The sequence below is a fragment of the Rattus norvegicus genome, chromosome 6, assembly GCF_021556685.1.
Source record: "Rattus norvegicus strain SHRSP/BbbUtx chromosome 6, alternate assembly SHRSP_T2T, whole genome shotgun sequence".
In the NCBI taxonomy this organism is placed as follows: Eukaryota; Metazoa; Chordata; class Mammalia; order Rodentia; family Muridae; genus Rattus; species Rattus norvegicus.
The window spans coordinates 94778449-94803926 of record NC_141539.1 but is presented as its reverse complement, the minus strand read 5'-3'; the positions used below and the strand labels follow the sequence as shown (position 1 = coordinate 94803926).

At 41.7% G+C, this 25478-nt stretch overlaps 1 protein-coding gene across 4 annotated transcripts in view; it reads right to left on the bottom strand.

Moving 5' to 3' along the window:
* The window catches only part of Atl1 (atlastin GTPase 1), a 98405-nt gene that overhangs the window by 1309 nt on the left and 71618 nt on the right, over nucleotides 1–25478 (bottom strand). Inside the window, exons 8-14 of one of the 4 annotated variants that reach the window (NM_001009831.2) lie at nucleotides 20531–20623; nucleotides 19312–19450; nucleotides 7935–8062; nucleotides 6790–6846; nucleotides 6242–6313; nucleotides 3446–3877; nucleotides 2357–2371 (exon numbers count right to left, since the gene is read on the bottom strand). In NM_001009831.2, coding sequence (NP_001009831.1) covers nucleotides 2357–2371; nucleotides 3446–3877; nucleotides 6242–6313; nucleotides 6790–6846; nucleotides 7935–8062; nucleotides 19312–19450; nucleotides 20531–20623 — 936 coding nt within the window. Of the gene's footprint in view, nucleotides 1–2356; nucleotides 2372–3430; nucleotides 3878–6241; nucleotides 6314–6789; nucleotides 6847–7934; nucleotides 8063–19311; nucleotides 19451–20530; nucleotides 20624–25478 lie in introns of all 4 variants that reach the window. The other 3 variants (XM_087553850.1, XM_087553851.1, XM_087553852.1) reach the window with 3 other exon arrangements.

Here is a 25478-nt window from a genome sequence, read left to right as displayed (position 1 = left end):
TCAGGTCCTCATCCTTGATGGCAAGTGATTTACTCACTGAGCCCTCTTTGCAGTCCCACATGGATATATCTTCTCTATATTATTACCCTCTACCAAACACTAACTAGTGGGTGCTGAAGAGATGGCTTAGCTGGTTAGAGCACTGGTTGCTCTTCAGAGGACTTGGGTTCAATTCCCAACACCCACATGATGGTTAATTACTAGTAGTCCCAGTCCCAGGGATCTGATGCTCTCTTCTGGCCTCCACTGGGTACTGCATGCACATGGTCCACAGACTTCACATGCAGCTGAGGACTCCAGTAAAACAAACCGCGCAGCACAGCTATCTTTTTTTTTTTTTTTAATTAACTTGAGTATTTCTTATTTACATTTTGATTGTTATTCCCTTTCCCGGTTTCTGGGCCAACATCCCCCTAACCCTTTTCCCTCCCCTTCCTTATGGGTGTTCCCCTCCCCATCCTCCCCCATTACCGCCCTCCCCCCAACAATCACGTTCACTGGGGGTTCAGCCTTAGCAGGACCCAGGGCTTCCCCTTCCACTGGGCAGCACAGCTATCTTAAAATGTAAAATAGTGTTAGCCCCCCAGCCTGTGCTGACGGCTGAGCTCATCAAGCTTTTCCTCTCTGACCAACCTTCCTTTATCTTTAGCGTCTTCTAGAACGTTATGTCCCAGCCCACTACTTCCATGTCGCAGACGTGGGGACATCTCACATTGGAATACTGCGGATTTAGACAGCTTACATCTGTAACCTCCTGCTGTGAATGTATTCTTCCAGAACTGGCTACTGTTCCAGTCTTCTGTGTGTGTTAGGTCATCCCCAGCGGGGCTCCCTTACTTCATGTGTTCTCCGGCAGTGTTCTCACTACTCAGTTCTGACTACACAGAACCTCACTCAGAAACACCACCTCAAAAAGCTCTCATCACTGAAATGACCTCTTCTGATTATTCCTTGTATTATTTTAATGGTGTTTGAATCCAAAGAATTTTAGGGCTTCTCCTGAGATAAAGTTTCACTATGTGATCCAGGTTAGCTTCAAATGTACGATCCTGCTTCCTCCAGCTCCTGAGTACTGGGATTACAGGTATGTACACCACAGCATGCATTCACATATTTACATATTGCACATTTCTGGTATTCCTAAGTATCTTTATCCCCCACCCCCTTGGCTACTATGTAAGAACTATTCCTCTGTCACATACTGAACACCCAGTTCTGACTGGCATATTCTGGAGTGTGTGATTTTTTTAATATTTTGAAGAACTGGGTAAAAGCTTAATATCTATATAGCTATTCTCAAAAAACTTTTGTGATCCTACGTAGATGTTCCATTTTAAAGACGATTTATTCATTAGTGTATTTTACGTATATGGCTGCTTTGCCTGCCTGCACAGCAGAAGACGGCATCAGATCCCATAGGACTACAGTTAGAGACAGTTGTGAGCTGCTATGTGGATGCTGGGAATTGACTCAGGACCTTTGAAAGATCAGCCAGTGCTGTTACCCGCTGTGTCCTCTCTCCAGCCCCAACAGCTGTTTTCTTAACATTAAATATAGATAGTGCCATGTTCAGATCTGTAAATGCGGTTAGTACAGCATGGTGTCACCCTAGTTCTGGCACGTTCTGCTCCCAGGATACTTAGGTTAATTCCAGTTCTCTTCAGGTATTAAGTTCCCCTACCCAAGGTTTAGGTATAAGCTGCAATTTGTTTCGTTCTTCTAGTGAATTTAGTTTACTAAATCCCCTCCTCAGTGGAATCTACTCAGATTCTACTCCTGCTGGCTTCACTGCAGAGGTGCAGGGGACACCTATGACGGTCAGTCTTCATGGCCAACCTTACAGGATTTAAAATCACTGTGGAAGCGCCTCTGGGTATGTCTACGCACTTGTTTCCAGAAAGACTGACCAGAGAACAACTAGCCTCGTGTGAGCAAGACCACCTGTCCCGCGGCTGTGGTCTCAGACAATAAAAGAGAAGGTGCGTCCATCTTTCTCTGATCCTGCCTGCAGCGGCCTCGGGCGCCTGCCTTCCCTGCCACAATCCCTTCTCACACTAAGCCAATTAAACCTTTGCTTCTGTATGTGTCTGCTTGTCCAGTATTTGACCAATATGGGGAAAATAAATACTGCAACATTAGAGCTTAAAACAAGGACTTTTCTACACAGGACTGAAATCAAACATCCTTTAATGACACTTTTGTTCAAATTAAGTCCTACATAAAATTTGGAATTACATTTTAAAGAAGTATTTTCTAAGATTATACTCTAAAATATCCTTTAATACCTAGTCAGTTATAAAATAGGAATATCATGTTTATGAATAATATATCTGTTAATTAAAAAATGTTAGCTTACCTCATTTGTGCTTCCCTGTAGCAAAGGCAATTTTAAAAGAAAGAAAAGTGTTATATCTTGCTTAATTAATAAAATAGTTTTCAATTTCATTTGCAGTGTCAAATGTGAGCATTAAGAAAAAGTACTCTTGAAGATTTTTAAGTTTAGATTCCATATTTTATCAAAATATTTTTAAGGAACCCAATGCTGTATTTCAGGTAGGTTTTAGCACTGTGTTCTAGGAAGGTTTGAGGTTTGCACAGATTACACATCTGTAGCCTTGTGTGTGAGAGATGCCAAGACAGTGAGTAGCTTGTGAGGCAGCCGTTAGTTTCAGCGTGGTTTCTCATTAGTTACCCTTCTATTATAGAGTACACACAAGTGTGCTCCTCACACTGGGATGTGTGCGTGCTACTACCAGCTACCTCTAGGCCACAGTGGTCAAAAGCTCAAAACATAAAATTGTAAATCTCAATAAGTAACTGAAGAGACTTCTGGAACAGCGAGTTAGTAAGTTACTAACTATATTTTTTTCTATATATTTGCCACTATCTTTCCTGTCCTTAGTCAGTTATTTGAACATCACGCCATGGTGGCCCTGACTCCCTCAGCTGAAGCTAACTAGACTAGCAGGGCCCAGCAGCTGACCCACAAGCAGCTACTTCAGAGGCTGACCTCTGGCTCATGCTGTGTTTAGTGTAAAAGTCTGGGTCAAATACAGTCTGAGGTAATCTGATACTTAAAGGGAATAATGTATAGCCTAATGACTGTGGTTCACATACACGCCTCCAGAGCCACTGCCAGTCCAGTGCTGGGTTAAGTTTAACAAGGGGTCACGACAGCTAAATGACTGTTTGCTCATACACTATTTACACTATTAACTTCTAAAACTACTACCATTTTAGAGTCAGAAAGTAAAAATGCCATAAATGCATGTATGTTCTAAATACTAAAATGTCAATTAGAAAGTAGTTGTGTAGGACTTAACTTATTATAGTTAGTTATTCCAATCTTGGCATATTGTAAGGTTTTAAAGAATGGGCCCAAGTCATGTTCACCTGCATATTTCTGACTGCATGATCTACTAAGGAAAGCAGAAGATGCTCTTACCTGGTCCCACAAAGCTGCAGCTACCTGGTCGATTACAGCGCCCAGCTCTCGATACTCCCCAGAGTAGCGGATGTATGCCCAGGTGCACAGCGTGATGAGTGTCAGTCCCATGATCATGTTGCACAGGCTAGCTATGATGTCCAAACCAATGAATCCAGTCACACCAGCGATGACATACGTGATAAAGATGACAACAAACAGTGTGGCTGGGGTGCGAGCGGCATGGAAGATATTTTTGCTGTCATTGTGCTTGATGTACTGGATGTAGAGTTCGTCTATTTCACTCTCCAGCTGCTGTAGGTAGCGCCGGCTGAATTCTTCCCCACCCATCTTCTTCACACCTCGGAACAGCTTCACAGAGTCTTCTTTTAGCTGCAGGTGCTTGGTTTGCAGGTCATTGGGGGCCAAGAATGGTTTGTCACCACCACAAATCTATGTCAGAAAGAGAGATTTTTGTTTATGTGAATTAACAACTGTATCAAATTTTCACTAGTAGCTGCCTTTTCTTGGAGTACACTGGAATGCTTCATAAGTGATGGGCTGAGGGGTGGGCTACACTTCCATCACTCGTGACACTGCACCAGAACAGTGTTGTCAGTCAACGGCACAGCTAACATGAACGACCTATTAAAGTGCTATTGTTGAGTGACTAACCTAAAGATCTAGGTGTGTGTATGTATGTATGTATGTATGTATGTATGTATGTATGTATGTAGCAATGTTTGCATGACAGAATTTCTCAGAGGAAGCTGATACATGTCAGTCTAAACTAGTTACCTCCATATCCAGGAGGATTAACTACCAAATGTGGCTAGTACACTGCCTTATATAATAAAGGCTTTTTTATGGTTTTGTTGTTTCTAGAGACAGAGTTTCTCTGCATAGTCCTGGCTGCCCTGGAACTAGCTCTATAGACTAGATTGGCCTCCAACTCAAAGATCTGCCTGCCTCTGTCTCCCAAGGGCTGGGAGTACAGGCTTGTACCACCATGCATGGATAACAAAGTCCCTGTCCTCTGTCTCTGTCTCTGTCTCTGTCTCTGTCTCTCTCAACAGGGACTCACTATTACAGCCCTCTGCTCTGTAGACAGGCTGGCCTCAAATTCACAGTAATCCACCTGCTTCTGTGTCCAAGTGCTGGGATTAAAGGTGTGACACTGTGCCCAGCCCTCCTCTTTTAAAACACAGGAAATAGTACTATGACTTAAAGAAGTTCTTTAATGTTTTTCACATGACCCAACATAATTGCCAACTACTGTTCACAGAATGTCTACAAAGTGGAGAAAACTGCTTACATTTCAGTTCTTCTAGAAGTCAAATTATACTGAAGTAATTGTGACCAAAAAAGTTTAATTTAAAATAAATAGAACTCGAACTATGAAGTATATTTTTCTTAACATTTGCACTGGTTTACTTTAAATGGGGCCAAGTGAATATTTTCTTAGACTGAGGAGAAGCACATTAAATGTTTTTTGAACTATACTTTCAAGTTTTTAAAAAGTTGTGAGGTAAGCTGGGGAGATGGCTGGGTGGGTAGAAATAATTGCTTACACAAGCATGAGGACCTGAGGTCAAATCCCAACAACCGTGTAAAAAAACAAACAAACAAAGAAAAAACTGGTCACAGCTGCACATGCTGATAGCCCCAGCACTGAGGGGTGAAGACAAGCAGTCCTAGACGTCACGGCCCAGCTTGTTTCCAGCTCAGAGTGAGACACTCTCTTCAAGGAATGAGGTGGTGAGCACCGGAGGAAATTGCTCCACAGTCTCCACTGGCCTTCACATGTGCGTGGGTCCTGACCGCTACACACACGCATGCACGTAAACCAGTACAGAGTGATTTCCAGTTAACCATGTCCTTAACTTTGGCTACAATTTTAATGTTGACAATACATCTGCGTATTCTCTATTTATATATACCATGTTTCTCTTGATTGTAAGGTTCCATCAATTTTAGATTTCACTCTTTAAGGAGAAATTGGCACTTCTCACATTAGTTAAAACTAAAATGAGAAAATATATTATATAAAAATGTTGGTTCTTGAGGGTTGATTTTTGTTTCCTACAGGTTTTCAGAGAAATATTAAGCAATAGAATTAAGTATACCCAGTGGAGAGAGTAGCGTGTTTTTTTTAATCTCTTAACTCTCCCAGTGTGGCAATGTGTTCGAATAACATGTGAACAAGAATATTTTGTTAGGAGAGATCTCTTCATTTTTAAAAGCTTTAAAAACTGTTCATTGTGATTGACTAGTGGTGGTGCATACCTTTAATTCCAGCACTCAGGAGGCAGAGGTAGGCAGGTTTCCGTGCATTTGAGGCCAGCATGGTCTACAGAGTGAGTTCTAGGGCAGCCAGGGCTGTCTAGAAACCAAAACAAACGAACCAAACACTGTACTGTCTGTGTGTCTCCTTTGCTTTGTGTCCCAGGCTAGGCTTGAACTCATCACATAGGCCAGGTTGGCTTCATCTGCGTGGCAATTCCCCAGTCTCGGCTTCCCACGCCCATTATCCCATTGTGTAATGTTCTATTTTTATGTGCTGTAGAGGGGCACAGGCTCAGAATGGGGAGGTTTGTCCATTAGAGGGTTTGAGAAAAGCTTGAAGGGAGAGGACAGAGCCTTCTGAGGAAGGGCGTGTGGGTATGAGTGAGAAGAGCAGTTCAGACACGTGACACATACATGCATACACACTGAGCTAAGTGCCACCGAAGTCCCCTCTCTGCACATGCACATGGTGTGATGTGACAATGAAGAAGGGTTAAAGAAGAAATGCCATGTTAAAGCCTGAGGCCTTACCTCCTCCATCTTCTTGTTGTATGTGTCCTTGGCGGTTGCAACAGCTGCTAGGTTGTTGGCTTCTGCTGTGGCCTTGGGACAAAGTACACGTTGTAATGTAAGGTGGAGTCACGTGCAGCAGACTGTCACGTGGTCCTGGAGCAGGACCAGCCAGCAAGGAGCTGAGCAAGTGCTTCTACTACATATTTAAATTATGATTAGCTTCTACAGATGCACAGAACAGATTTTTACTTCATAAGCCATAATGCTAAAATGAATGTTCATTTGAATAAACTTTTTCTCTTAAAAGTCTCATCTCTGACCATGGTGGGAACCAGTGCACCAGCCAGAACATGATGAGTCTGTGTCTAACTGGTTCAGTGTAAAGACGAGGAAAGGTCTTTGGGACAAAATGGATCTCGACCTAAGTAAAGCTGTTGTGTGCGTGTGGAATGTTCTGGTGGACACATGGGTGTGGTTAGGCAAGTTATCTTCAGGTGATTACGAGCAGGAAAGCTTGGCTTCAGAGACATACGTTTTCAGACACCATGACTCCCACAAACACGTACCTGTAACATGGACTTGGGATGTGGCAATTCTTCCCCTTGGTAGATCTTTATGTACGCCTGAAATAAAACAGCCAGGAGAAAGACTCAAGCACTCAGTTTCAGTCTACATCTCCCCTGTGTTGTCTTGACAGCTTAAAAATATGTTCAGGAAGTATTCTTTCCATGTTTGTTTTTTTTTTTTTTAGCTAAAGCTGTTCACTCCTCTGAACTGCTCTTCTCACTCATACCCACACGCCAATGCTGCCTTTCCAGAAAGGCTCCATTCTCTCCCTTCAAGCTTTTCTCAAACCCTCCAATGAACAAACCTCTCTTTTCTGAGCCTGTGCCCTTCTAACAGCAGAAGCTCACAGGGCTGAACTGCTCAGGGTTAATGAAGCCCTGAATCCACACTGTTAGTCTGGATTAGGTTAGACCAGAAATTCAGAGAAAGCAATTGTTCAAAGTGATAAAGGAAAACAGATCACACAAAAAGGCATTTTAGATGGTAAAATACCAATTTTAAAAATTGCCATTTAATCATGAAGCACTTCACAAATCAAGCTAATGTCGTCATTAAATATATGCATGTTGGCAAAGGGCATTTATTAAAGTCAAGAGGTAAGGGGGCTGGAGAGATGGCTCAGCAGTTAAGAGCACCCGACTGCTCTTCCAGAGGTCCTGAGTTCAATTCCCAGCAACCACATGGTGGCTCACAACCATTTGTAAAGAGATCCGATGCCCTCTTCTGGTGTGTCTGAAGACAGCTACAGTGTACTTATATATAATAAATGAATAAATCTTTAAAAAAAAAGTCAAGAGGTAAATATGAATTTAAAGTAAATCTCTTTAAAATACCAATAGTACAGGTAATAGTTTGAAGAATCTTTTTCAGGAAGAAAATAAAGTTGCTTTTGAACAATCTTAAAGGTGAAAGTGAGCACGGGGAGGGAGACTCTAGGAAGCAGCCTCACAAAGGTTTGTTTAACTCTTTGAAACATTTTCATTTTGTGCATAGTTCCTTCCTCAAAAAAGATTCTATTTCCTCACAAAGTAACTTCTCTTAGGGCACCTTATACATTGCCCATGGGATTTTGAGGTGAAGGGCGTCTGATCCAGTGCATGTCAGGGGGACATGCTCACAAAAGCTCCAGAACTGAAAGTGGTACCTTGAAGTACTCCAGCAGACCTCGGCAGGTGATTTTATTCCCATTGATCTCTTTAATATCTAGGCTCTCGGGACTAAGGAGCCACGGAATCAGTATTTTCAAGTTTTTGATGAATTCGTCATCTATTTCTACAATTAAGGAAAGGAAATTAACCATTACTTTAAAAAATCCAGTCCAATCCTCCACGCTTCAGAATACTCCTCTTTGGTGCTTTCACTGCCCTGGCCCCACTGGCATTGCTGCCACTCACTTCCCCATAAGTCACCAACTCTGGAGACCTGCTACAGGGGAGCCATTCTTTATGATACAGTTCTTCTGCTCCACTTACATGACTCATATCGATAAAGTATTTCTTGACATTAAATGTTAAACATGGCAACCGGTTCCATAACACCCAGAGAAAGCCCAACTCCCAGGTGCTCTAACACCCAGGATCAGAGGTGAGGAGGCCCCAACACCTGGAGTAACTGGGGATCCACCCAGCCAGGGGCACAGGTTCCTTCCAATCTGAACCAGTGCCCTGAGCGGACCTTGGGTGCTGGCTCTGTACCAAGTACCACAACACCCAGAGGAAGTCTGACTCCCAGCGCTCTAACACGCCCAGGATCACAGGATCACAAAGGGAGCTCAACTCCCAGGAGATGGGATACAAAACCAGGATCTCAGGATCACAGGATCCCAAAGTCATAGGATCACATAGACAGCTGGACTCTGAGAAGCTCTGGCACAACCAGAATCACAGGAGGGACAGGCTGCACTCAGAAACAGCAAGGGCAGGTAACACTAGAGATAACCAGATGGTGAGAGGCAAGCACAAGAAGATAAGCAACAGAAACCAAGGCTACTTGGCATCATCAGAACCGGGTTCTACTACAGCAAGTTCTGGACACCCAATCACACCGGAAAAGCAAGATTTGGATTTAAAATAGCATCTCATGATGATGATAGAAAACTTTAGGAAGGATATAAATACCTTCCTTAAAGAAATACAGAATAACACAGGTAAACAGAAGCTCTTAAAGAGGAAACACAAAAATCCCACAGGTAAAGGAGTTAAACAAAACCATCCAGGAACTAAAAATGGAAATAAAAACAATAAAAAAAATCATGAAGGGAGACAATCCTGTAGATAGAACACCTAAGAAAGAGATCAGAAGTCATAGATGCAAGTATCCCTATCAGAATATGGGAGATAGAAGAGAGACTCTCAGGGGCAGAAGATACCATAGAAAACATAGACACAACCATCAAAGAAAATGTAAAATGTAAAAAGTCCCTAACCAAAAACATCCAGGAAATCCAGCACACAATGAGAAGACCAACCCTGAGGATAATAGATATAGAAGAGAGTGAAGATTCCCAAATTAAAAGGCCAGTAAATATCTTCAACAAAATTATAGAAGCAAACTTCCTTAACCTAAAGAAAGAGATGCCCATGAATATACAAGAAACCTAGCCCAAATAGACTGGACCAGAAAAGAAATTCCTCCTGTTACATAATAGTCCAAACACCAAATGCACAAAAGAAGGAAAGAATATTAAAAGTAGTAAAGGAAAAAGGTCAATAACATATAAAGGCAGACCTGTCAGAATCATACCAGACTTCTCACAAGAGACTATGAAAGCCAGAAGATCCTGGGGAGATGTCTAACAGACCCTAAGAGAACACAAATGCCAGTCCAGGCTACTATACCTAGCAAAACTCTCAATTAACAAAGAGAAGCCAAGATAGTCCATGACAAGACAAACTTACACAATATCTTCACACAAATCCAGCCCTACTAAGGATAATAAATGGAAAACTCCAACACAAGGAGATAAACTACACCCTAGAAAAGGCAAGAACATAATCTTCTTTCAACAAGCCCAAAAACAGAGAGCAACACAAACATATTTCCACCTCTAACAACAAAAATAACAAAAAGCAACAATCATTTTTCTTAATATCAATGAACTCAATTCCTCAATAAAAAGACATAGACTAACTGACTAGCTATGTAAATAGGACACAACATTTTGCTGCATACAGGAAAATCACCTCGGTGACAAAGACAGACACTACCTCAAAGTAAAAGGCTGGAAAAAAAATTTTCCAAGCAAATGGTCCCAAGAAACAGGCCGAGACCATTCTAATGTCAAATAAAATCGACTTTCAACCAAAAGTTATCAAAAAACTCAAGGAAGGACACTTCATATTCATCAAAGGAAAAATCTACTAACATGAACTTTCAATTCTGAACATCTAAGCTCCAAATGCAAGGGCACCCACATTCACAAAAGAAACTTGATGAAAGCTCAAAGCACACATTGCACCTCACACAATAAAAGTAGGAGACTTCAAGGCCCACTCTCATCAAGACAGATCATGGAAACAGAAACTAAATGGAGACACAGAGAAACTAACAGAACTTATAAGCCAAATGGATTTAACAGATATCTATAGAACATTTCTCCTAAAACAAAATAATATACCTTCTTCTCAGCACCTCGTGGTACCTTTTCCAAAATTGACCACATAACTGGTCACAAAACAGGCCTCAACAGATACAAGAAGATTGAAATAATCCCATGCATCCTATCAGATCACCAAAGACTAAGGCTGGTCTTCAATAACAACAAAAACAACAGAAAGCCCACATATACATGGAAGTTGAACAATGCTCTACTCAATGAAAACTTGGTCAAGGAAGAAATTAAAGCTTTTTGAGAATTTAATGAAAATGAAGGCACAACATACCCAGACTTATGGGACACAATGAAAGCTGTGGAAAATTTTCTAGACAGATATCAGGTGCCAAAGTTAAATCAGGATCAGTAAACCATCTAAACAGTCCCATAACTCCTAAAGAAACAGAAGCAGTTATTAAAGTCTCCAAGCCAAAAAGAGCCCAAGACCAGATAGGTTTAGTGCAGAATTCTGTCAGACCTTCCAAAAAGACCTAATACTCTTCAAACTATTCCACAAAATAGAAAGAGGGAACGCTACCCAATTCTTTCTATGAAGCCACAATTATGCTTGTACCTAAACCACACAAAGACCCAACAAAGAAAGAGAACTTCATTCTATTCTCCTTTATGAATATCAATGCAAAAATACTCTGCAAAATTCTTACAAACTAAATCCAAGAACACATCAAAATGATCATCCACAATGATCAAGTAGGCTTCATCCCAGAGACCCAGAGATAAAGGGATGGTTCAATATACAGAAATCCATCAACGCAATCCACTATATAAATAAACTCAAAGAAAAAAAAAACACATGACCATCTTATTAGATACTGAGAAAGCATTTGACAAAATTCAACACCCTTTATGTTAAAAGTCTTGGAAAGATCAGGAATTCAAGGCCCAAACCAAAAATAGTAAAAGCTATATACTGCAAACTGGTAGCCAACATCAAACTAAATGGAGAGAAACTTGAAGCAATCCCACTAAAATCAGGGACTAGACAAGGCTGCCCACTCTCTCCCTACCTAGTCAATATAGTAATCAAAGTCCTAGCCAGAGAAATCAGACAACAAAAGGAGGTCAAAGGGATACAAATTGGATACAAATTGGAAAGGACAAAATCAAAACATCACTATTTGCAGATGATATGATCGTATACTTAAGTGACACCAAAAATTCCATCAGAGAACTCCAAAACCTGATAAATAATTTCAGCAAAATGGCTGTGTACAAAATTAACTCAAACAAATCAGTAGCCTTCCTCTACTCAAGGGATAAACAGGCTGAGAAAGAAATTAGGGAAACAACACCCTTAACAATAGTCACAAATAATACAAAATATCTTGGTGTGACTCTAACCAAGCAAGTGAAAGATCTATATGACAAAAACTTCAAATCTCTGAAGAAAGAAACTGAAGAAGATCTCAGAAGATGGAAAGATCTCCCATGCTCATGAATTGGCAGGATTAATATAGTAAAAATGGCCATCTTACCTCAAGAAATCTACAGATTCAATGCGATCCCCATCAAAATTCCAACTCAATTCTTCATAGACTTAGAAAGAGCAATTTGTAAGTTCATTTGAAATAACAAAAAACCCAGGCTAGCGAAAACTATTATCAACAATAAAAGAATTCCTGGGGAAATCATCATCCCTGACCTCAAGCAGTATTACAGACCAATAGTGATTAAAAAACAAACAAACAAACAAACAAACAATCCACTGTATGGTATTGGTACAGAGACAGGCAGGTAGAATAGAATTGAAGACCCAGAAATGAACCCACACACCTATGGTCACTTGATCTTTGACAAAAGAGCTAAAACCATCCAGTAGAAAAAATACGGCATTTTCAACAAATGGTGCTGGTTCATATGTCGATCAGCATGTAGAAAAATGCAAATTGACCCATTTTTATCTCCTTGTACAAATCTCAAGTCCAAGTGAATCAAGGACCTCCACATAAAACCAGATACACTGAAACTAATAGAAGAGAAAGTGGGCAAATGCCTCAAACACATGGGCACAGGGGAAACTTCCTGAATAGAACACCAATGGCTTATGTTCTAAGATCCAGAATTGACAAATGGGACCTCATAAAATTGCAAAGCTTCCGTAAGTCAAAGGACACTGTCATTACGACAAAACAGCAACCAACAGATTGGGAAAAGATCTTTACTAATCCTACATCTGAAAGAGAACTAATATCTAATATATACAAAGAACTCAAGAAGTTAAGATGCCAGAAAATCAAATAACCCTATTAAAAATGGGGTACAGAGCTAAAGAAAGAATTCTCAGCTGAGGAATACCAAATGGCTGAGAAGTACCCACAGAAATGTTCAACATCCTTAGTCATCAGGGAAATGCAAAGCAAAACAACCCTGAGATTTCACCTCACACCAGTGAGAATGGCTAAGATCAAAAACTCAGGTGACAGCAGATGCTGGCGAGGATGTGGAGAAAGAGGAACACTCCTCCATTGTTGGTGGAATTGCAAGCTGGTACAACCATTCTGGAAATCAGTCTGGAGGTTCCTCAGAAAATTGGACATAGTACAATTTTAAAAACAATGACTTTATGAAATTCTTAGGCAAATGGATAGAACTAGAGAATATCATCCTGAGTGAGGTAACCCAGTCACAAAAGAACACACAGATATGCACTCACTGATAAGTGGATATTAGCCCAAAAGCTCAGATTACCCAAGATATAATCCACAGACCACCTGAAGCTCAAAAAGAAGAAAGACAAAAGTGTGGATGCTTCAGTCCTTCTTAGATGGAGGAACAAAATACTCACAGGACAATACAGAGACAAAGTGTGGAGCAGAGACTATAGGAAAGGCCATTTAGAGACTGCCACACATGGGGATCCATCCCACATGCAGTCACCAAACCCAGACACAATTGAAGTGCATGCTGACAGGAATCTCATAGCTGTCTCCTGAGAGGCTCTGCCAGAGCCTGACAAATACTGAGGCAGATGCTCACAGTCAACCATCAGACTGAGAATGGAGTCCCCAATGGAGGAGTTAAAGAAAGGACTGAGGTAGCTGAGGAGGTTTGTAACCCCGTAAAAACAACAACAATATCAACCAACCAGGCCCCAGAGCTCCCAGGGCCTAACCCACCAACCAGAGAATACACATAGAGTGACTCATGGCCCCAGTCGCATATGTAGCAGAGGATGACTTTGTTGGGCATCATTGGGAGGAGAGGCCTGTGAAGGCCCCATGCCCCAGTGTAGGGGAATACAAGGGCGGGAAGGTGGGAGGGAGTGGGCTGGTGCGTGGGGGAGCACCCTCATGGAGGCAAGGGGTGGGGGAATGGGATGGGGGATTTCTGGAGGAGAAACTGGGAAATGGGATAACTTTTGAAATGTATATAAAGTATCCAAGAAAAGAAAAGAAAAAAGAATGAAGCAATAAAAAATGTTAAATATATTTTATACCCATTTATGTAAGTATCACAAGCAGTCTGAAACCTTTTGAGTCTGTCTTATGGTTATATAGAGAGGCTCAAAAAGTGGGGAGGCTGTGTGTATAATTCCAACTACTTGTGGGGCCGAGGCACAATCATATTGAGTTCTGGTGTTAAGGTCTGGCCTAGTTAATAACAAGCCCAGGCCCTGCCCCAGGATCTCACTATGTAGGTCTCTGATTTGCAGGAATCCCCTCATCTCTGTCTCCTAGATGCTCAGGTTAGCAATGTATGTTACCACACCTATTTGGGCTGGCATTGAGAGGTGTGTATTTTGGACATGATTGTATATAGCCCAGGCTGGACTCCAACTTATGTAGCCAAGGCTGGCTTTGAGCTAACTCCTCTCCCCACCTCCTAATTTTTGGATTTATAAGTATGTGTCATCATAGCCAGCTGAGACCACATTGCTAACAAATGTAGAGGCAGATAATTCATGGCTTGTAATGCATTGACTTCAACCTGTCCCAAATTCTCCTGCATTTCCTGTACCCGCATAGAAGTATAGAAAGCTGGGCAACCTGCAGATCAGCAGCCTCCATTATATATCTGTTCTTTAGCTGTGAGTTCAAGCTCAATACACAGACTTAGTAAAGCTACGGAATAAAGATGGTCAGCTAAGTCCTATTTATGGAAAACTTTGTAAGTCATTTTACATACATGGAACGATGTGCATACTATGTCTAAGAATATCTAGAATGTATCAGTTCTTAAATGTCTATAGAATAATAATACAGTGAAACTGCCCAAACCTTTTCCTATGAAAAGATGGCAAAGGGAATCCAGGGTCTGGGCCAATGTGTTAGTTTCTTTAGTTACCAAACATACGCCTCACAATGTATGCTTTATAAATAACTCCACAGAGTAGACGCACTAGCATAGGACTCAGTCATAAACTAACAAAGGAAGGTAATTTCTTAAGAGTACCTTCCAAGTCAGTAGAAATAATCCTTTTCTCTTTATGAGGAATTGTATAGCATTTGACTCTGAAATCTAACTACTGCTAAGGAACTGTGGTTGCCTGATGGTTCTATATAATTCCTTGTTAATTAAGACTATTTACGATGCTAGCAGAAGTATTCAATGCAGTAAAAGCTAGTTGAATGCCGTGTGAATGAACAAGACTCAACATTTTTGACCTCTGGTTTCCAGTATGGGAAGTTCCTCCATTTATAGCAGTTAAATTTCATCATAACATTTTTAAGGATACTGAAAATACTGCTATTTCTGGTGCTATTAAAGATGTTAGTAATTGGAATGCTTTGTAGAACAGCGGACAGATTATTAATGTTGGTGAGGAGCTAGGAAGATGTCTCTGCTTGTGAAACAGCACACGAGGATCTGCTACCAAAGAACAAAGTCTTCATAATCGCTTGTATCCAGAGGACATTTGATTTGATAGATGCCAGCCCTCTGAAGAACACCATGCTTTGCCCACAGGACATCCAGGATAGAAATCATCACACTCTAAGATTCAGGATTTGCATGTTCATTGGTGCTTTACTCATAAGACAAAAATTGGAAACAAGCTGGATGTCCCTCAACAGAGGAATGGATAAAAAAAATGTGGTACATCTACTCAGTGGAGTATTGGTCAGCCATTTAAAAAAAGAAATGAAATTCACAGGTAGAAGGACAAATGTAGTGTGCATTTGCACTTATGGATATCAGCTTTTAGGTCAATGATAACCAAGTTACAATCCAAAGAACCTCAGAGGTTAGATTAGAGTAAGGTACTGGCAGGACAGACAGATCTCCCTAGGAAACTGAAAGAGAGTAGAGAAGTTGCAGATAGATGAGTAGGGGACTGGAATGGGAGGATCAAGTGGAAAGGCTATTGGAGGGGTAGCGTGAGAACCTAATACAGCAGACACACTGCTGAAAACAACACCACGAGCTGCCTACATAGAGCTTTCACCTCGACGTGTTAGTATCTTAGGTATAGGAAGGTACTCGGCATACTACCAGGCCAGCCACTAACCCTTTGGTCTACAATGGTGTCCTGCCTGCAAGATATGCTAGGGCCACCACCAACCAATATCTGATCTGACTGAAGGCCTATTCCTCACACTGCTTGGCTGACCAAGAACCTGAGATTAGATATCCCAGGGAGCTAGAGTAGAACCAGGTACTAGTATTCTAAAAATATTAAAAACAACAAAAAGTAGCAATAAAATGACTCATACTGACATTCTGTTATATTTATAAATACCTTGTTTGTCATCATCAGAGAGGCTTCCCCCTGCAGCAAATGGGAAGAAATACAGAGACCTACAGGCAGACATTATGCAGAAAGCCAGAGACCCAGGAACACTCAGCTCTGAACAGGGGGAGCTCCATCAAACTCCTCCCCAGAGAGCACAGAGACCCGTGGGAGAAGAGGCAGAGAGAGTGTAAGAGCCAGATGGAAAAACAGCAAGAGAACAAAGCCTCTAAACCGACATCATCGACACACTTGAATTCACAGAGACTGAGGCTACACACACAGGGCCTGCATATGCCTGCACCACTTGGGGTTCTAGACCCCTGAACAAAAAACGTAGACATATGCCCCCATCCCTAACCCAGAAGCCATCTCTAATTGAAAACCACTTGAATGAAAATGTAGTTTCCTCCAAGGCAGTCCCACTGGGGTAGCTGCGTGCCCAGCTGTGGGTGCCAACAGGAAATGGACTCCTGGGCGTCTTTGGAGGTTCCCTATCTCCTCATAATGGCACGACAGGACTCGTCCTTTTAAAAATACCTTATTTAACTCACATAGTTTACCCTGTAAGTCCTCTGTGCATATATTATAAAATTCCAGAGTATGTGAACACGTGGGCCTCTGTTTCCTGTGCTTTCTCTTGGGCTCTTTTCCTTCCGATTGTTTCTTTTGCCCAATCTGATGTGCTAATTTGGGTTTTATCTTACCGCATTTTATTGTATTATCTCCCCAAGAAGCCTATTCTGTCTCTAATGAGAGACATATAAGGGGTGGATGGGAAGGGAGGTGGAGAAGGGCTGGGAGGAAAAGAGGGAAAGGAAGCTATAAACAGGATATATTATGTGAGGGAAAAATATATTTTCAATTAAAGAAAAATAGATTCAGTATTAGATTGTAAAATACTGTAGATAAAATATTTTCAAAACTGCCAAAGAAAACATTTAGGGTAAGTAGGACATTTATGTTTACAAGGTAGATTAGCAGCAATCCTATAATATATGCAAGCCTCATTAAAACACAACTCTGAGGGTAACTGAAGCCAGTTTCCATTTCTTTTTCCCAGGACTAGCTACTCTGCAAACTCTCAGTTGGTAGACAGCTGTAGTCAAGTGCAGTAGACAGTGTCTACTTGGACATAGAGGTCCAATGGGATGGAGAACAAACTATTACAAAGTAGGCATGAGATTCTTCTTTCCCAAGCCTTCCTGAGCTAATGCTACAAAGTGCCTCAGTGGATGATTGAGCTGCAGCTGCTGACCACTGTAGCCGAACGGACCAGTGGGTTCCTTTCTTCCCAACAGGGACCCTCCTTGCTCAGGCTTGTCCCTCCAGCCCGTACCTCCTGCTTCTGTTTATGGCTCCTAATTCTAGAGACCCATGCTCTTTATGTACTTTATTCAAGACACACTGAAACCTTACTAACTTCATAAAAGTAAGAGGGCTGTGTCCACTAGTGGGTTACACCTCAGAAGTGACAATGAGATCACAGGCTTCTGACATCTGCATGTTAGTATGATGTGCCCACTGCTGCCTGCTGTTGTTAAAAAAAAAAAAAGGAAAAAGAGGAAGATTCTGTAAAAGTAACTTACTTGAGGTAATTATTGTCTCAGTTAGGCTTTTCTTCCAACTAAACTGGGCACCAAATGTAAAAGTAACTATTATTTGCCTGAAAATAACTGTCTCCGAAGCTTCCTGCCTCAGTCTGCTAACTAGACCTAGAAGCTTCTAGCCTCCATACAATCTAGTCTAGGCCCAGCTTTTTTCATTCTCTGAGAGTTACTTCTGCATAAGCTCACTCCCTAGTTCTTTCTGAGCTCTGGCTGGTTCAACCCCAGCTGTTCTGCCTCAAACTCCTCTCCAAGATGACTGATCCAATCTGGCTTTCCCCTTCCCCATCTCCTGCCTCTCCTGAATTGCTCTGCTTGGCCTTATACTAACTTTGGCAATCTGTTCTAATTTTCTGGCTCCTTCTGTCTTTACCTCTCTTCAACTTGGCTCTGAAAACTCTCCTGGTAAAACTGCCTCCTTCCCTCACGCCCAACTGTACTTAAGTAGCTTCCCTTTCCTCTCTCTTCTTGAGAGTTGGGCAGATTCTATTCTGTCTAATCTTTCTCTGATCTGTCACTTTATCTACCACTCAATAGACATCACTTTCAAGGGATGCTCCCTTCTAAAACCTAACTTTACCTTCATTGTTTGGGATTAAAGGTGTGTGCTAGGGACTGAGCCACAACACAACTAGAAATAGGATTAACACAATCTTGGGGTTTATGATGTGATCAAATATCTTATAACAAGATTCTTAGGTTTACAAAAGCAATGCTGGGGGGTTGGGGATTTAGCTCAGTGGTAGAGCAAGGCCCTGGGTTCGGTCCCCAGCTCCGAAAAAAAGAAAAGAAAAAAAAAAAAAAAAGCAATGCTGGTGGCTTAGAAATTTAGAATTTTGATTATTATATCAATTGTCAATGTTAAAGATAAAAGTGTCAGATAATCTCATGGATGCAAGGGAAAATATTTTTGATGACCAAATCATAAGAAAGACAAGAACGCTTGAATTCCAGTGTGTTCAACAATAGGCTCAGGAGTCAAAAAGTCAACCTTGAAAGTCAATATGGAAAGACAGTGCCTTGTCTTTCTCAGGAACGTGAAGTTCCACTTTTGAAAACCCGACCTCTACTCCCACGCCCTTCAAACACGAGTCACTCTCTGCTACATGCAAATTACATGCTGCGGAAGATATTGGCTGAAAAACACTTCGTGCTTATTCTTTTGTTTTAAAGACATTGTTGTTCTATAGAGAACACTTTGCTTTTTGGTGTAGTTTTTATAATTGTTAAATTCTTCAGTAGCCATTTTAAAGAGTCTAGATTCATTTCAATATTGAATTCAGTGTTTTCTTTCATTCCTAAATGTATATTTCAATAAATGCAACCTTCTAAAACACAAATATTTTCCCCTTTTAATATAAGTAAGGGGAGCTGAGTACACACAGGCTTCAAAGCTGTGATGAGAGGTGAGGGTGCTGGCTGCTGCTGCAGGCAGGGTTTGGGTGTGTGCTCACATTCAGTACCATAGATCCCACAGCCAACTCAGGGGAGGGAGCTCTAGCACCAAGCCTCATCCCCAGTTCCCTTCATCTGCCACATTAGTGTGTAAGCTAAGCCAGTGGCCACAAGCCCGTGGAGTTGATTCCATTATCTGATAAGCAATGCAAACGTATTCATGAAGAGGCTGGCAAACCTTTTAGTTTTCCATCAAAGTTTGGGTTCGTAGCTACTTTTAAGCCAGGATGAGGTAGGAGAAAACAGGAAATGTTGGTAAAACAGGAATGGATGTGCTTTCTGACATTCTGTAGTTCTTCGTGCTGGTTCCCTGAGACCTGCAGAAATCATTCTGAAGTTAAAACATTCTTGGGACATAACCTGAACAAAGGATTCCTGTGCCATCCTATATTTGCTTTGCCTGTCTGCTTCCATAGAACAGCGCCATGTGGCTAGGACTGAAGGTTGACTTTGTCTACACAGCCATATCTAAGTATAGCAAATGCTTAGTGCGAGTTACACGCTGCTGTCTTCCTACAAAGTCGAACGCAGCAACAGCCCAGTCTCTGGTATGAATTCCTGTCACAGTTCTCTGTCTGCTGCTATGATAAGCACCATGACCAAAAACATCGTGGGGAAGAAGAGGATTATTCCATTTCACTTTATACTCCATCACCAAGGGAAGTCAGGCCACCCTTTCAAAGCAGGAGCCTAGAGGTTGGGTCTGAGCAGAGGCCATGGAGGAATATTGCATACTGGCTTGCTCCTCATGGCCTGCTCAGCCTGCTTTCTTGTACAATCCAGAGCCACCTTCCCAGGGGTGACACACCCACAGTGGGCTGGGCCCTCCCACACCAATCATCAGGAACCTCCATCCCTACTCTGGATAGACTTTCTTACAGTCCAGTCTGATGGAGGCATTTTCTCAGTTGAAAGTCTCTTTCCAGGTGACCCAAGCTTAGATGAAGTTGACCAAACAAACACACCTCACCCCCAACCAACAAAACAAAACTAAGTAGCTCAACACTTAGAGTTCTGACAGGCATCTGATGGCTAGGTATTCACACAATGCTAAATACTCAGTCCATTTCAGACACGTGTTTAACAGCGGGTAGAAACCACAGAATGGAACACTTCTCTCAACTGCCAGGAAAAGTGAGTCCAGATCTTTACACTGTAGTTTTGTACTGTTTTCGGTCTTCAAGATAAAAATTTTGCCTTTAAGAATGAGTTAGTGTTTTATTACAACTACCAGAGAAGTATCTGTATCAAATCATTGACAATACTTAAAATTACAACTCCATGGGTTACTATAAATCTCTCAGGTTGTTTATAGGGATACTACGGGGGCAATCATCTAGCCGAGATCCTGTGGATTAGGTCTGGGGATGCGGCATGCACCCAAATAGCTAACCAACCTTGAGGCGTTTTTCCAAAAACTTGGCGCCACCATCAGCTCCGTATGAGAATTCGTATGGGAAACTCCAGTCTCGAACAAGAAATATCAGACTCTGAAAGTAGTAAGAAAGGGTGGGTAAGAGTGCTTGGAGGCTGCAGCCCTCTCTCTCTGCTTTTCACTGGAGCCAATCACATTATTGCATCATAACATCATACTGTGGCATTCAAAGCAAATACCAGTTTCTCAGCGGACCACATGACATCACTGTGCTTCCACTAAGCGTGAACAGCAAGCTGCTCCAAACTCTAGGATGAATGCATCCCACTAAGATGTGAGACATCATTAACCACCAGAAGCTGGCTCAATGGAGCTATAATTAGATTTTGTGTGGTGTGTTCCTACGAGCCTCTCAGTCTCTCTCTGCCTCTCCCTCTCTCCCCACATCTCTCTCCCTCCCCCTCCTTCTTCTCTTTCTCCCCTCCTTCCCTCTCCCTCCTTTCCTCCTCCCTCCCCCCTCTCCATTTTTTATGCTACAGCAGAATATATCCATAAGATCCTAGGCTGGTTTTTAAAAAATTAATACTTTTGAGAGAATTCCACTATGTAGTCCAGGCTAGTGTTGAACTCACTGTGTAGACCAGGCTGTCCCTGGTCCCTGGTCTCTGGTTGTGAGAGATTGTCTCACAACAATCTCTGGCAAGCATACTCTATGTACTGGCTAGTTTTGTGCGTCAACTTTACACAGCTGGAGTTATCACAGAAAGGGGCCTCCTTTAAGGAAATGTCTCCATGAGACCCAGCTATAAGGCATTTTCTTAACTAGTGATCAAGAGGGGAGGGCCTAGCCCATTGTTGGTGGTGCCATCCCTAAGCTAATAGTCTTGGGTTCTATAAGAGAGCAAGCTGAGCAAGCCAGGGGAAGCAAGCCAGTAAACAGCATCCTTCCATAGCTTCTGCATCCATTCCTGTCTCTAAGATCCTACCTGTGTGAGTTCCTGTCCTGACTTCCTTTGATGATGAACAGCAATGTGGAAATGTAAGGTACTCCCCAACTTGCTTCTTAGTCATGATGTTTGTGCAGGAATAGAAACCCTGACTGAGACATTATATCAGCTTCTACCTTTTTGTTTTCTTTCTTTTTTCTTTTTTTCGGAGCTGGGGACCGAACCCACTGCCTTGTGATTGCTAGGCAAGTGCTCTACCACTGAGCTAAATCCCCAACCCCTTTTTGTTTTCTTAAAAGTTTCTTTTTGAACTTTTTGTGTGCGTCTATGTGTATTTACTCATGTATGTGTAAAGGTCAGAGGACAGCTGGTGGCAGTTGGTTTTTTTTTTCCTACTATGTGAGTTCTAGGGACTAAACTCAAGTAATAAGCCTTAGCAGCAAGCACTCCTAACACCCTTGAACCACCTTGCCAGCTCTCTACCAACTTTTTTCTAAATTAAATTACTTTATTATTTCTATAGAAATGATAACATTCATTTTCTTATCGTAAAAGGACAAAGTCCAGAAAAGAAAATTTAAAATGCATTCCAAATCTCAAAAGTAACTGCAGCTAACACTTGGTAACAGTTATGTCCAAGGAGTAGGTCAAAGGGAAAATAAAGACAAGTTTATTTTTTTAAAGAGAGCATCTTAATGACACAACCAAGGTGAAAAAATTACAATAAAATATAATTGAAATTAAATATCTAAAGACTTAGGATGGCAGTTAAGATAGTAATGAGTTTTAATGACTGATTTTTTTTTTTACCACCAGAGGTTCCTGTTGTATGCTCACTTTAAAATCTGTGTTAATGTTCTATACAGAAAATCACATATAATGACATGGCTTAACATATTCTCAGCAACTGAGTACTCTGTGAAGTCAGCACTAGATGGACAGACAATGTCTGTGCTCCAGGAGCCCTGACCCTGCTCTCTTCCCTCACTCCTGCTAAAAGGGCAGCACTACTCTGACGTGAGAAATCACTGGTTAGTTTTGCGTGTCTTCATCCAATATTCTATTTGTGAAATTCATCACACTGCTGCAAACTTTATCATCACCGTCATCACTGCATAACAGTCCACTATGTGAGTCATTACTTATCCTGCTACAGATGAGCAAAGTCGATGGTTAGCCTAGGTACTTGTTTCTAAGGATTTTTTAAAAATTTATTTATTTATTATGTATAGAGTTCCGCCTGAATGTACACTTGCATACCAGAAGAGGGCATCCGATCCCATTACTGATGGTTGTGAGCTGCCATGTGGTTGCTGGGAATTGAACTCAGGACCTTTGGAACAGCAGTCAGTGCTCTTAATTACTGAGCCATCTCTCCAGCCCTCTAAGGATATTTTTGACCCTTCTTTTCTTGCCATGAGAAAATTAGCCTTCTCAGGCTTCCTCTTACCTTTCCTTCTGTCTCCTATTTATACGTAATAACTTTGAGATAACAATAAAAGAAGTTTGAGTATAAATGACTGGAGTACAACGAACAGTCGTAGCTCTATCAGTGTTACCAGGATATGGACTATGTGTTGATGTCCATATGAAATACTTAAACGATCTAATACCGGAAAGCTAATGCTAAGTTTATGAGGGAAACCCATCATAGCCTCTAAAGGAAAAACTGATTTAGAATCAGTGGACAATAAATATCTAAACTAGTCTCTGATGTGTTTAACCAATCAATTTCAGTTTTAACATCTGCTTCAGGTGGAGAAAAAGTCTAGAAAATACTTTGAGACCATATAAACTAAACAGCTTGTTTCTACCAACAGCCAGTGATAACCAGCCCAGCAGCAAGACTCATTCTATCAACAGCCAGTGATAACCAGCCCAGCAGCAAGACTCATTCTATCAACAGCCAGTGATAACCAGCCCATCAGCAAGACTCATTCTATCAACAGCCAGTGATAACCAGCCCATCAGCAAGACTCATTCCATGAGAAACCAAACTGATGACCTACTGTGTGGGTTACAGAGATAAGAATGGGTAATGTTGGTCTTACAGTGTGTTCTGTTGAAGCATGCTGTGTGGTTCAAAGGTGAGCAGCAGGCTAACCCCAGCCACAGTGAGTTCCCTGAACCTGACTTGATGGAAGGTTCTCAATACTTTTCAATGCTTTTACCCATTTCTCTCTTTCTCTCTCCCTCCCTCTCTACCTCCCTCCCTCCCTCCCTGCCCGGTGTTGTTTTTGGTTTTGTTTTTTTAAGACAGGATCTCACTATGTAGCCTTAGCTGCCTTGGAATCCGGTATGTAGACCAGGTGGCCTTAAATTCATAGAGACCTGCCTGCCTCTGCCTCCAAAGGCCTGCCTGTGGGTTTTAAAGCCATTTCCCCACCACACCTGGCCTAACCATTTTTTCCACCTGAGGGTTTAACTAGTAGATTAGTTGGAACGGAGACAGTGACTGCTCTGTAGACAGTGCATATCTATTAAACTACTGAAGAAGTCTACAGGCCATTTCTATTTTCTGGAGCTACATAAAATTTCTTAAAACTCAGCTCTGGACCAAGGTTTAAATTCAACTTCCACAGCCTCTGGCCCAGCTGTTTTAAGTAGACTTGAGGCAGTGTGGCCTTTCCTTTGCTATGAGACCCTTCAAGAGAGGAGTTTCTACAGAGGTTATTGGAAAGGAAAGAAGAACTCCACAGAGAACATGTCTGAGAAGAGACTGAGCAGAGAGAATACACAGTGATGAGTTCCAGACAGCAAGAGGACCTGAGGGGTAGCAGTCAAGAGCCAGTGAATTTAAGACTCTGGTTTTGAACTCAGTAGGTTTCCTTATATGAAAATTATATACAAATTTTAATGTGTGCACCATGACCATTAGTGGACCGTGTTGACTGTTAGTCATTGTTTGTCTGAGGAGTTTCATGTAACTGGTACTCTAGGATAAAAGGAGCAAATGACAAAGCTACTGTCCTTAAGACCTACAGGTTAAGTAATGAGGTGGGATGTGATCATTAAATACAAGATCACAGATTATAGTTCAGCAAGTGCTAGGGATAAGGAGCAGGGAGAGAAGATGGGGGCTGGATTCAAGGCTTCAGACCTGTGGCCTGGACAGAGATTAGCTCTGCGCTGTCATGGTATGTATAAGCAGTATTAAGCTTATAAAGTTCTCTGAATGGCTGTTTCCCCGTTGGCTAAGATTAGGAGACTGAGAAGCAACAGCACTGGCACAGCGAGTGCTGACCTGTACAATGTATAAAACACTCCTTGGCAGGTGCCTGGCACAGAACAGCACCACTCAGTTGTCATCTCTGCCTGGCAGTTACACTCCATAGCCAAAATGTGGAAACCAAGAGAACTTTGGCCTGAACCTTGACCTAACCCGGAGTTGCCAGATATGTAACTCTAATTCATGATGCTCTGGGGTCACCTCTGCTCTCTGGACAGAATCTAGGTAGAGCTCTAGGCAGCTGTCCTTCCCTGTGGGCCCCCACCAACCCCTCCCCATCCCTAGCAGGCCGACAGTAGCCTTTCTTTTTCTCAGCGAGGTCAGGTTACTTCCCTGGCATTATTTGGCAGCTCCAATCAGCACAGATTTTTGCCCAAGATGTTTTGTTTCAAAGTGGCTTGCAAAATTCCTTGGAAGTGATTCAAGCCATCTAATTGTTTGTGCCATGTATTTCCTTACTACACATACACACACACACACACACACACACACACACACACACACACACACACACTGTCAGCTCCATTAAAACATTAAAAGCTCAATAGGACTGATTGGAACATAATTATGTCTCCACTCAGATGAGTGTGAAAAAAAAACTTTTCTTTTATCTCCCAGAGAGGATTAAGTTCTGTTCTGATGTCAAAAGCACTGGTGGGATTTGAATATGTGAAAATGGTTAATAAAGGCACTGTGGGAGGACCAGGAAGCAGCTCAGGGAAGAGTACTTACTTGCCTACTGTGTGTAAGGTCCTGGATTTGATTTATAAAAGAAAGAGAATCCTGGAAAAGAC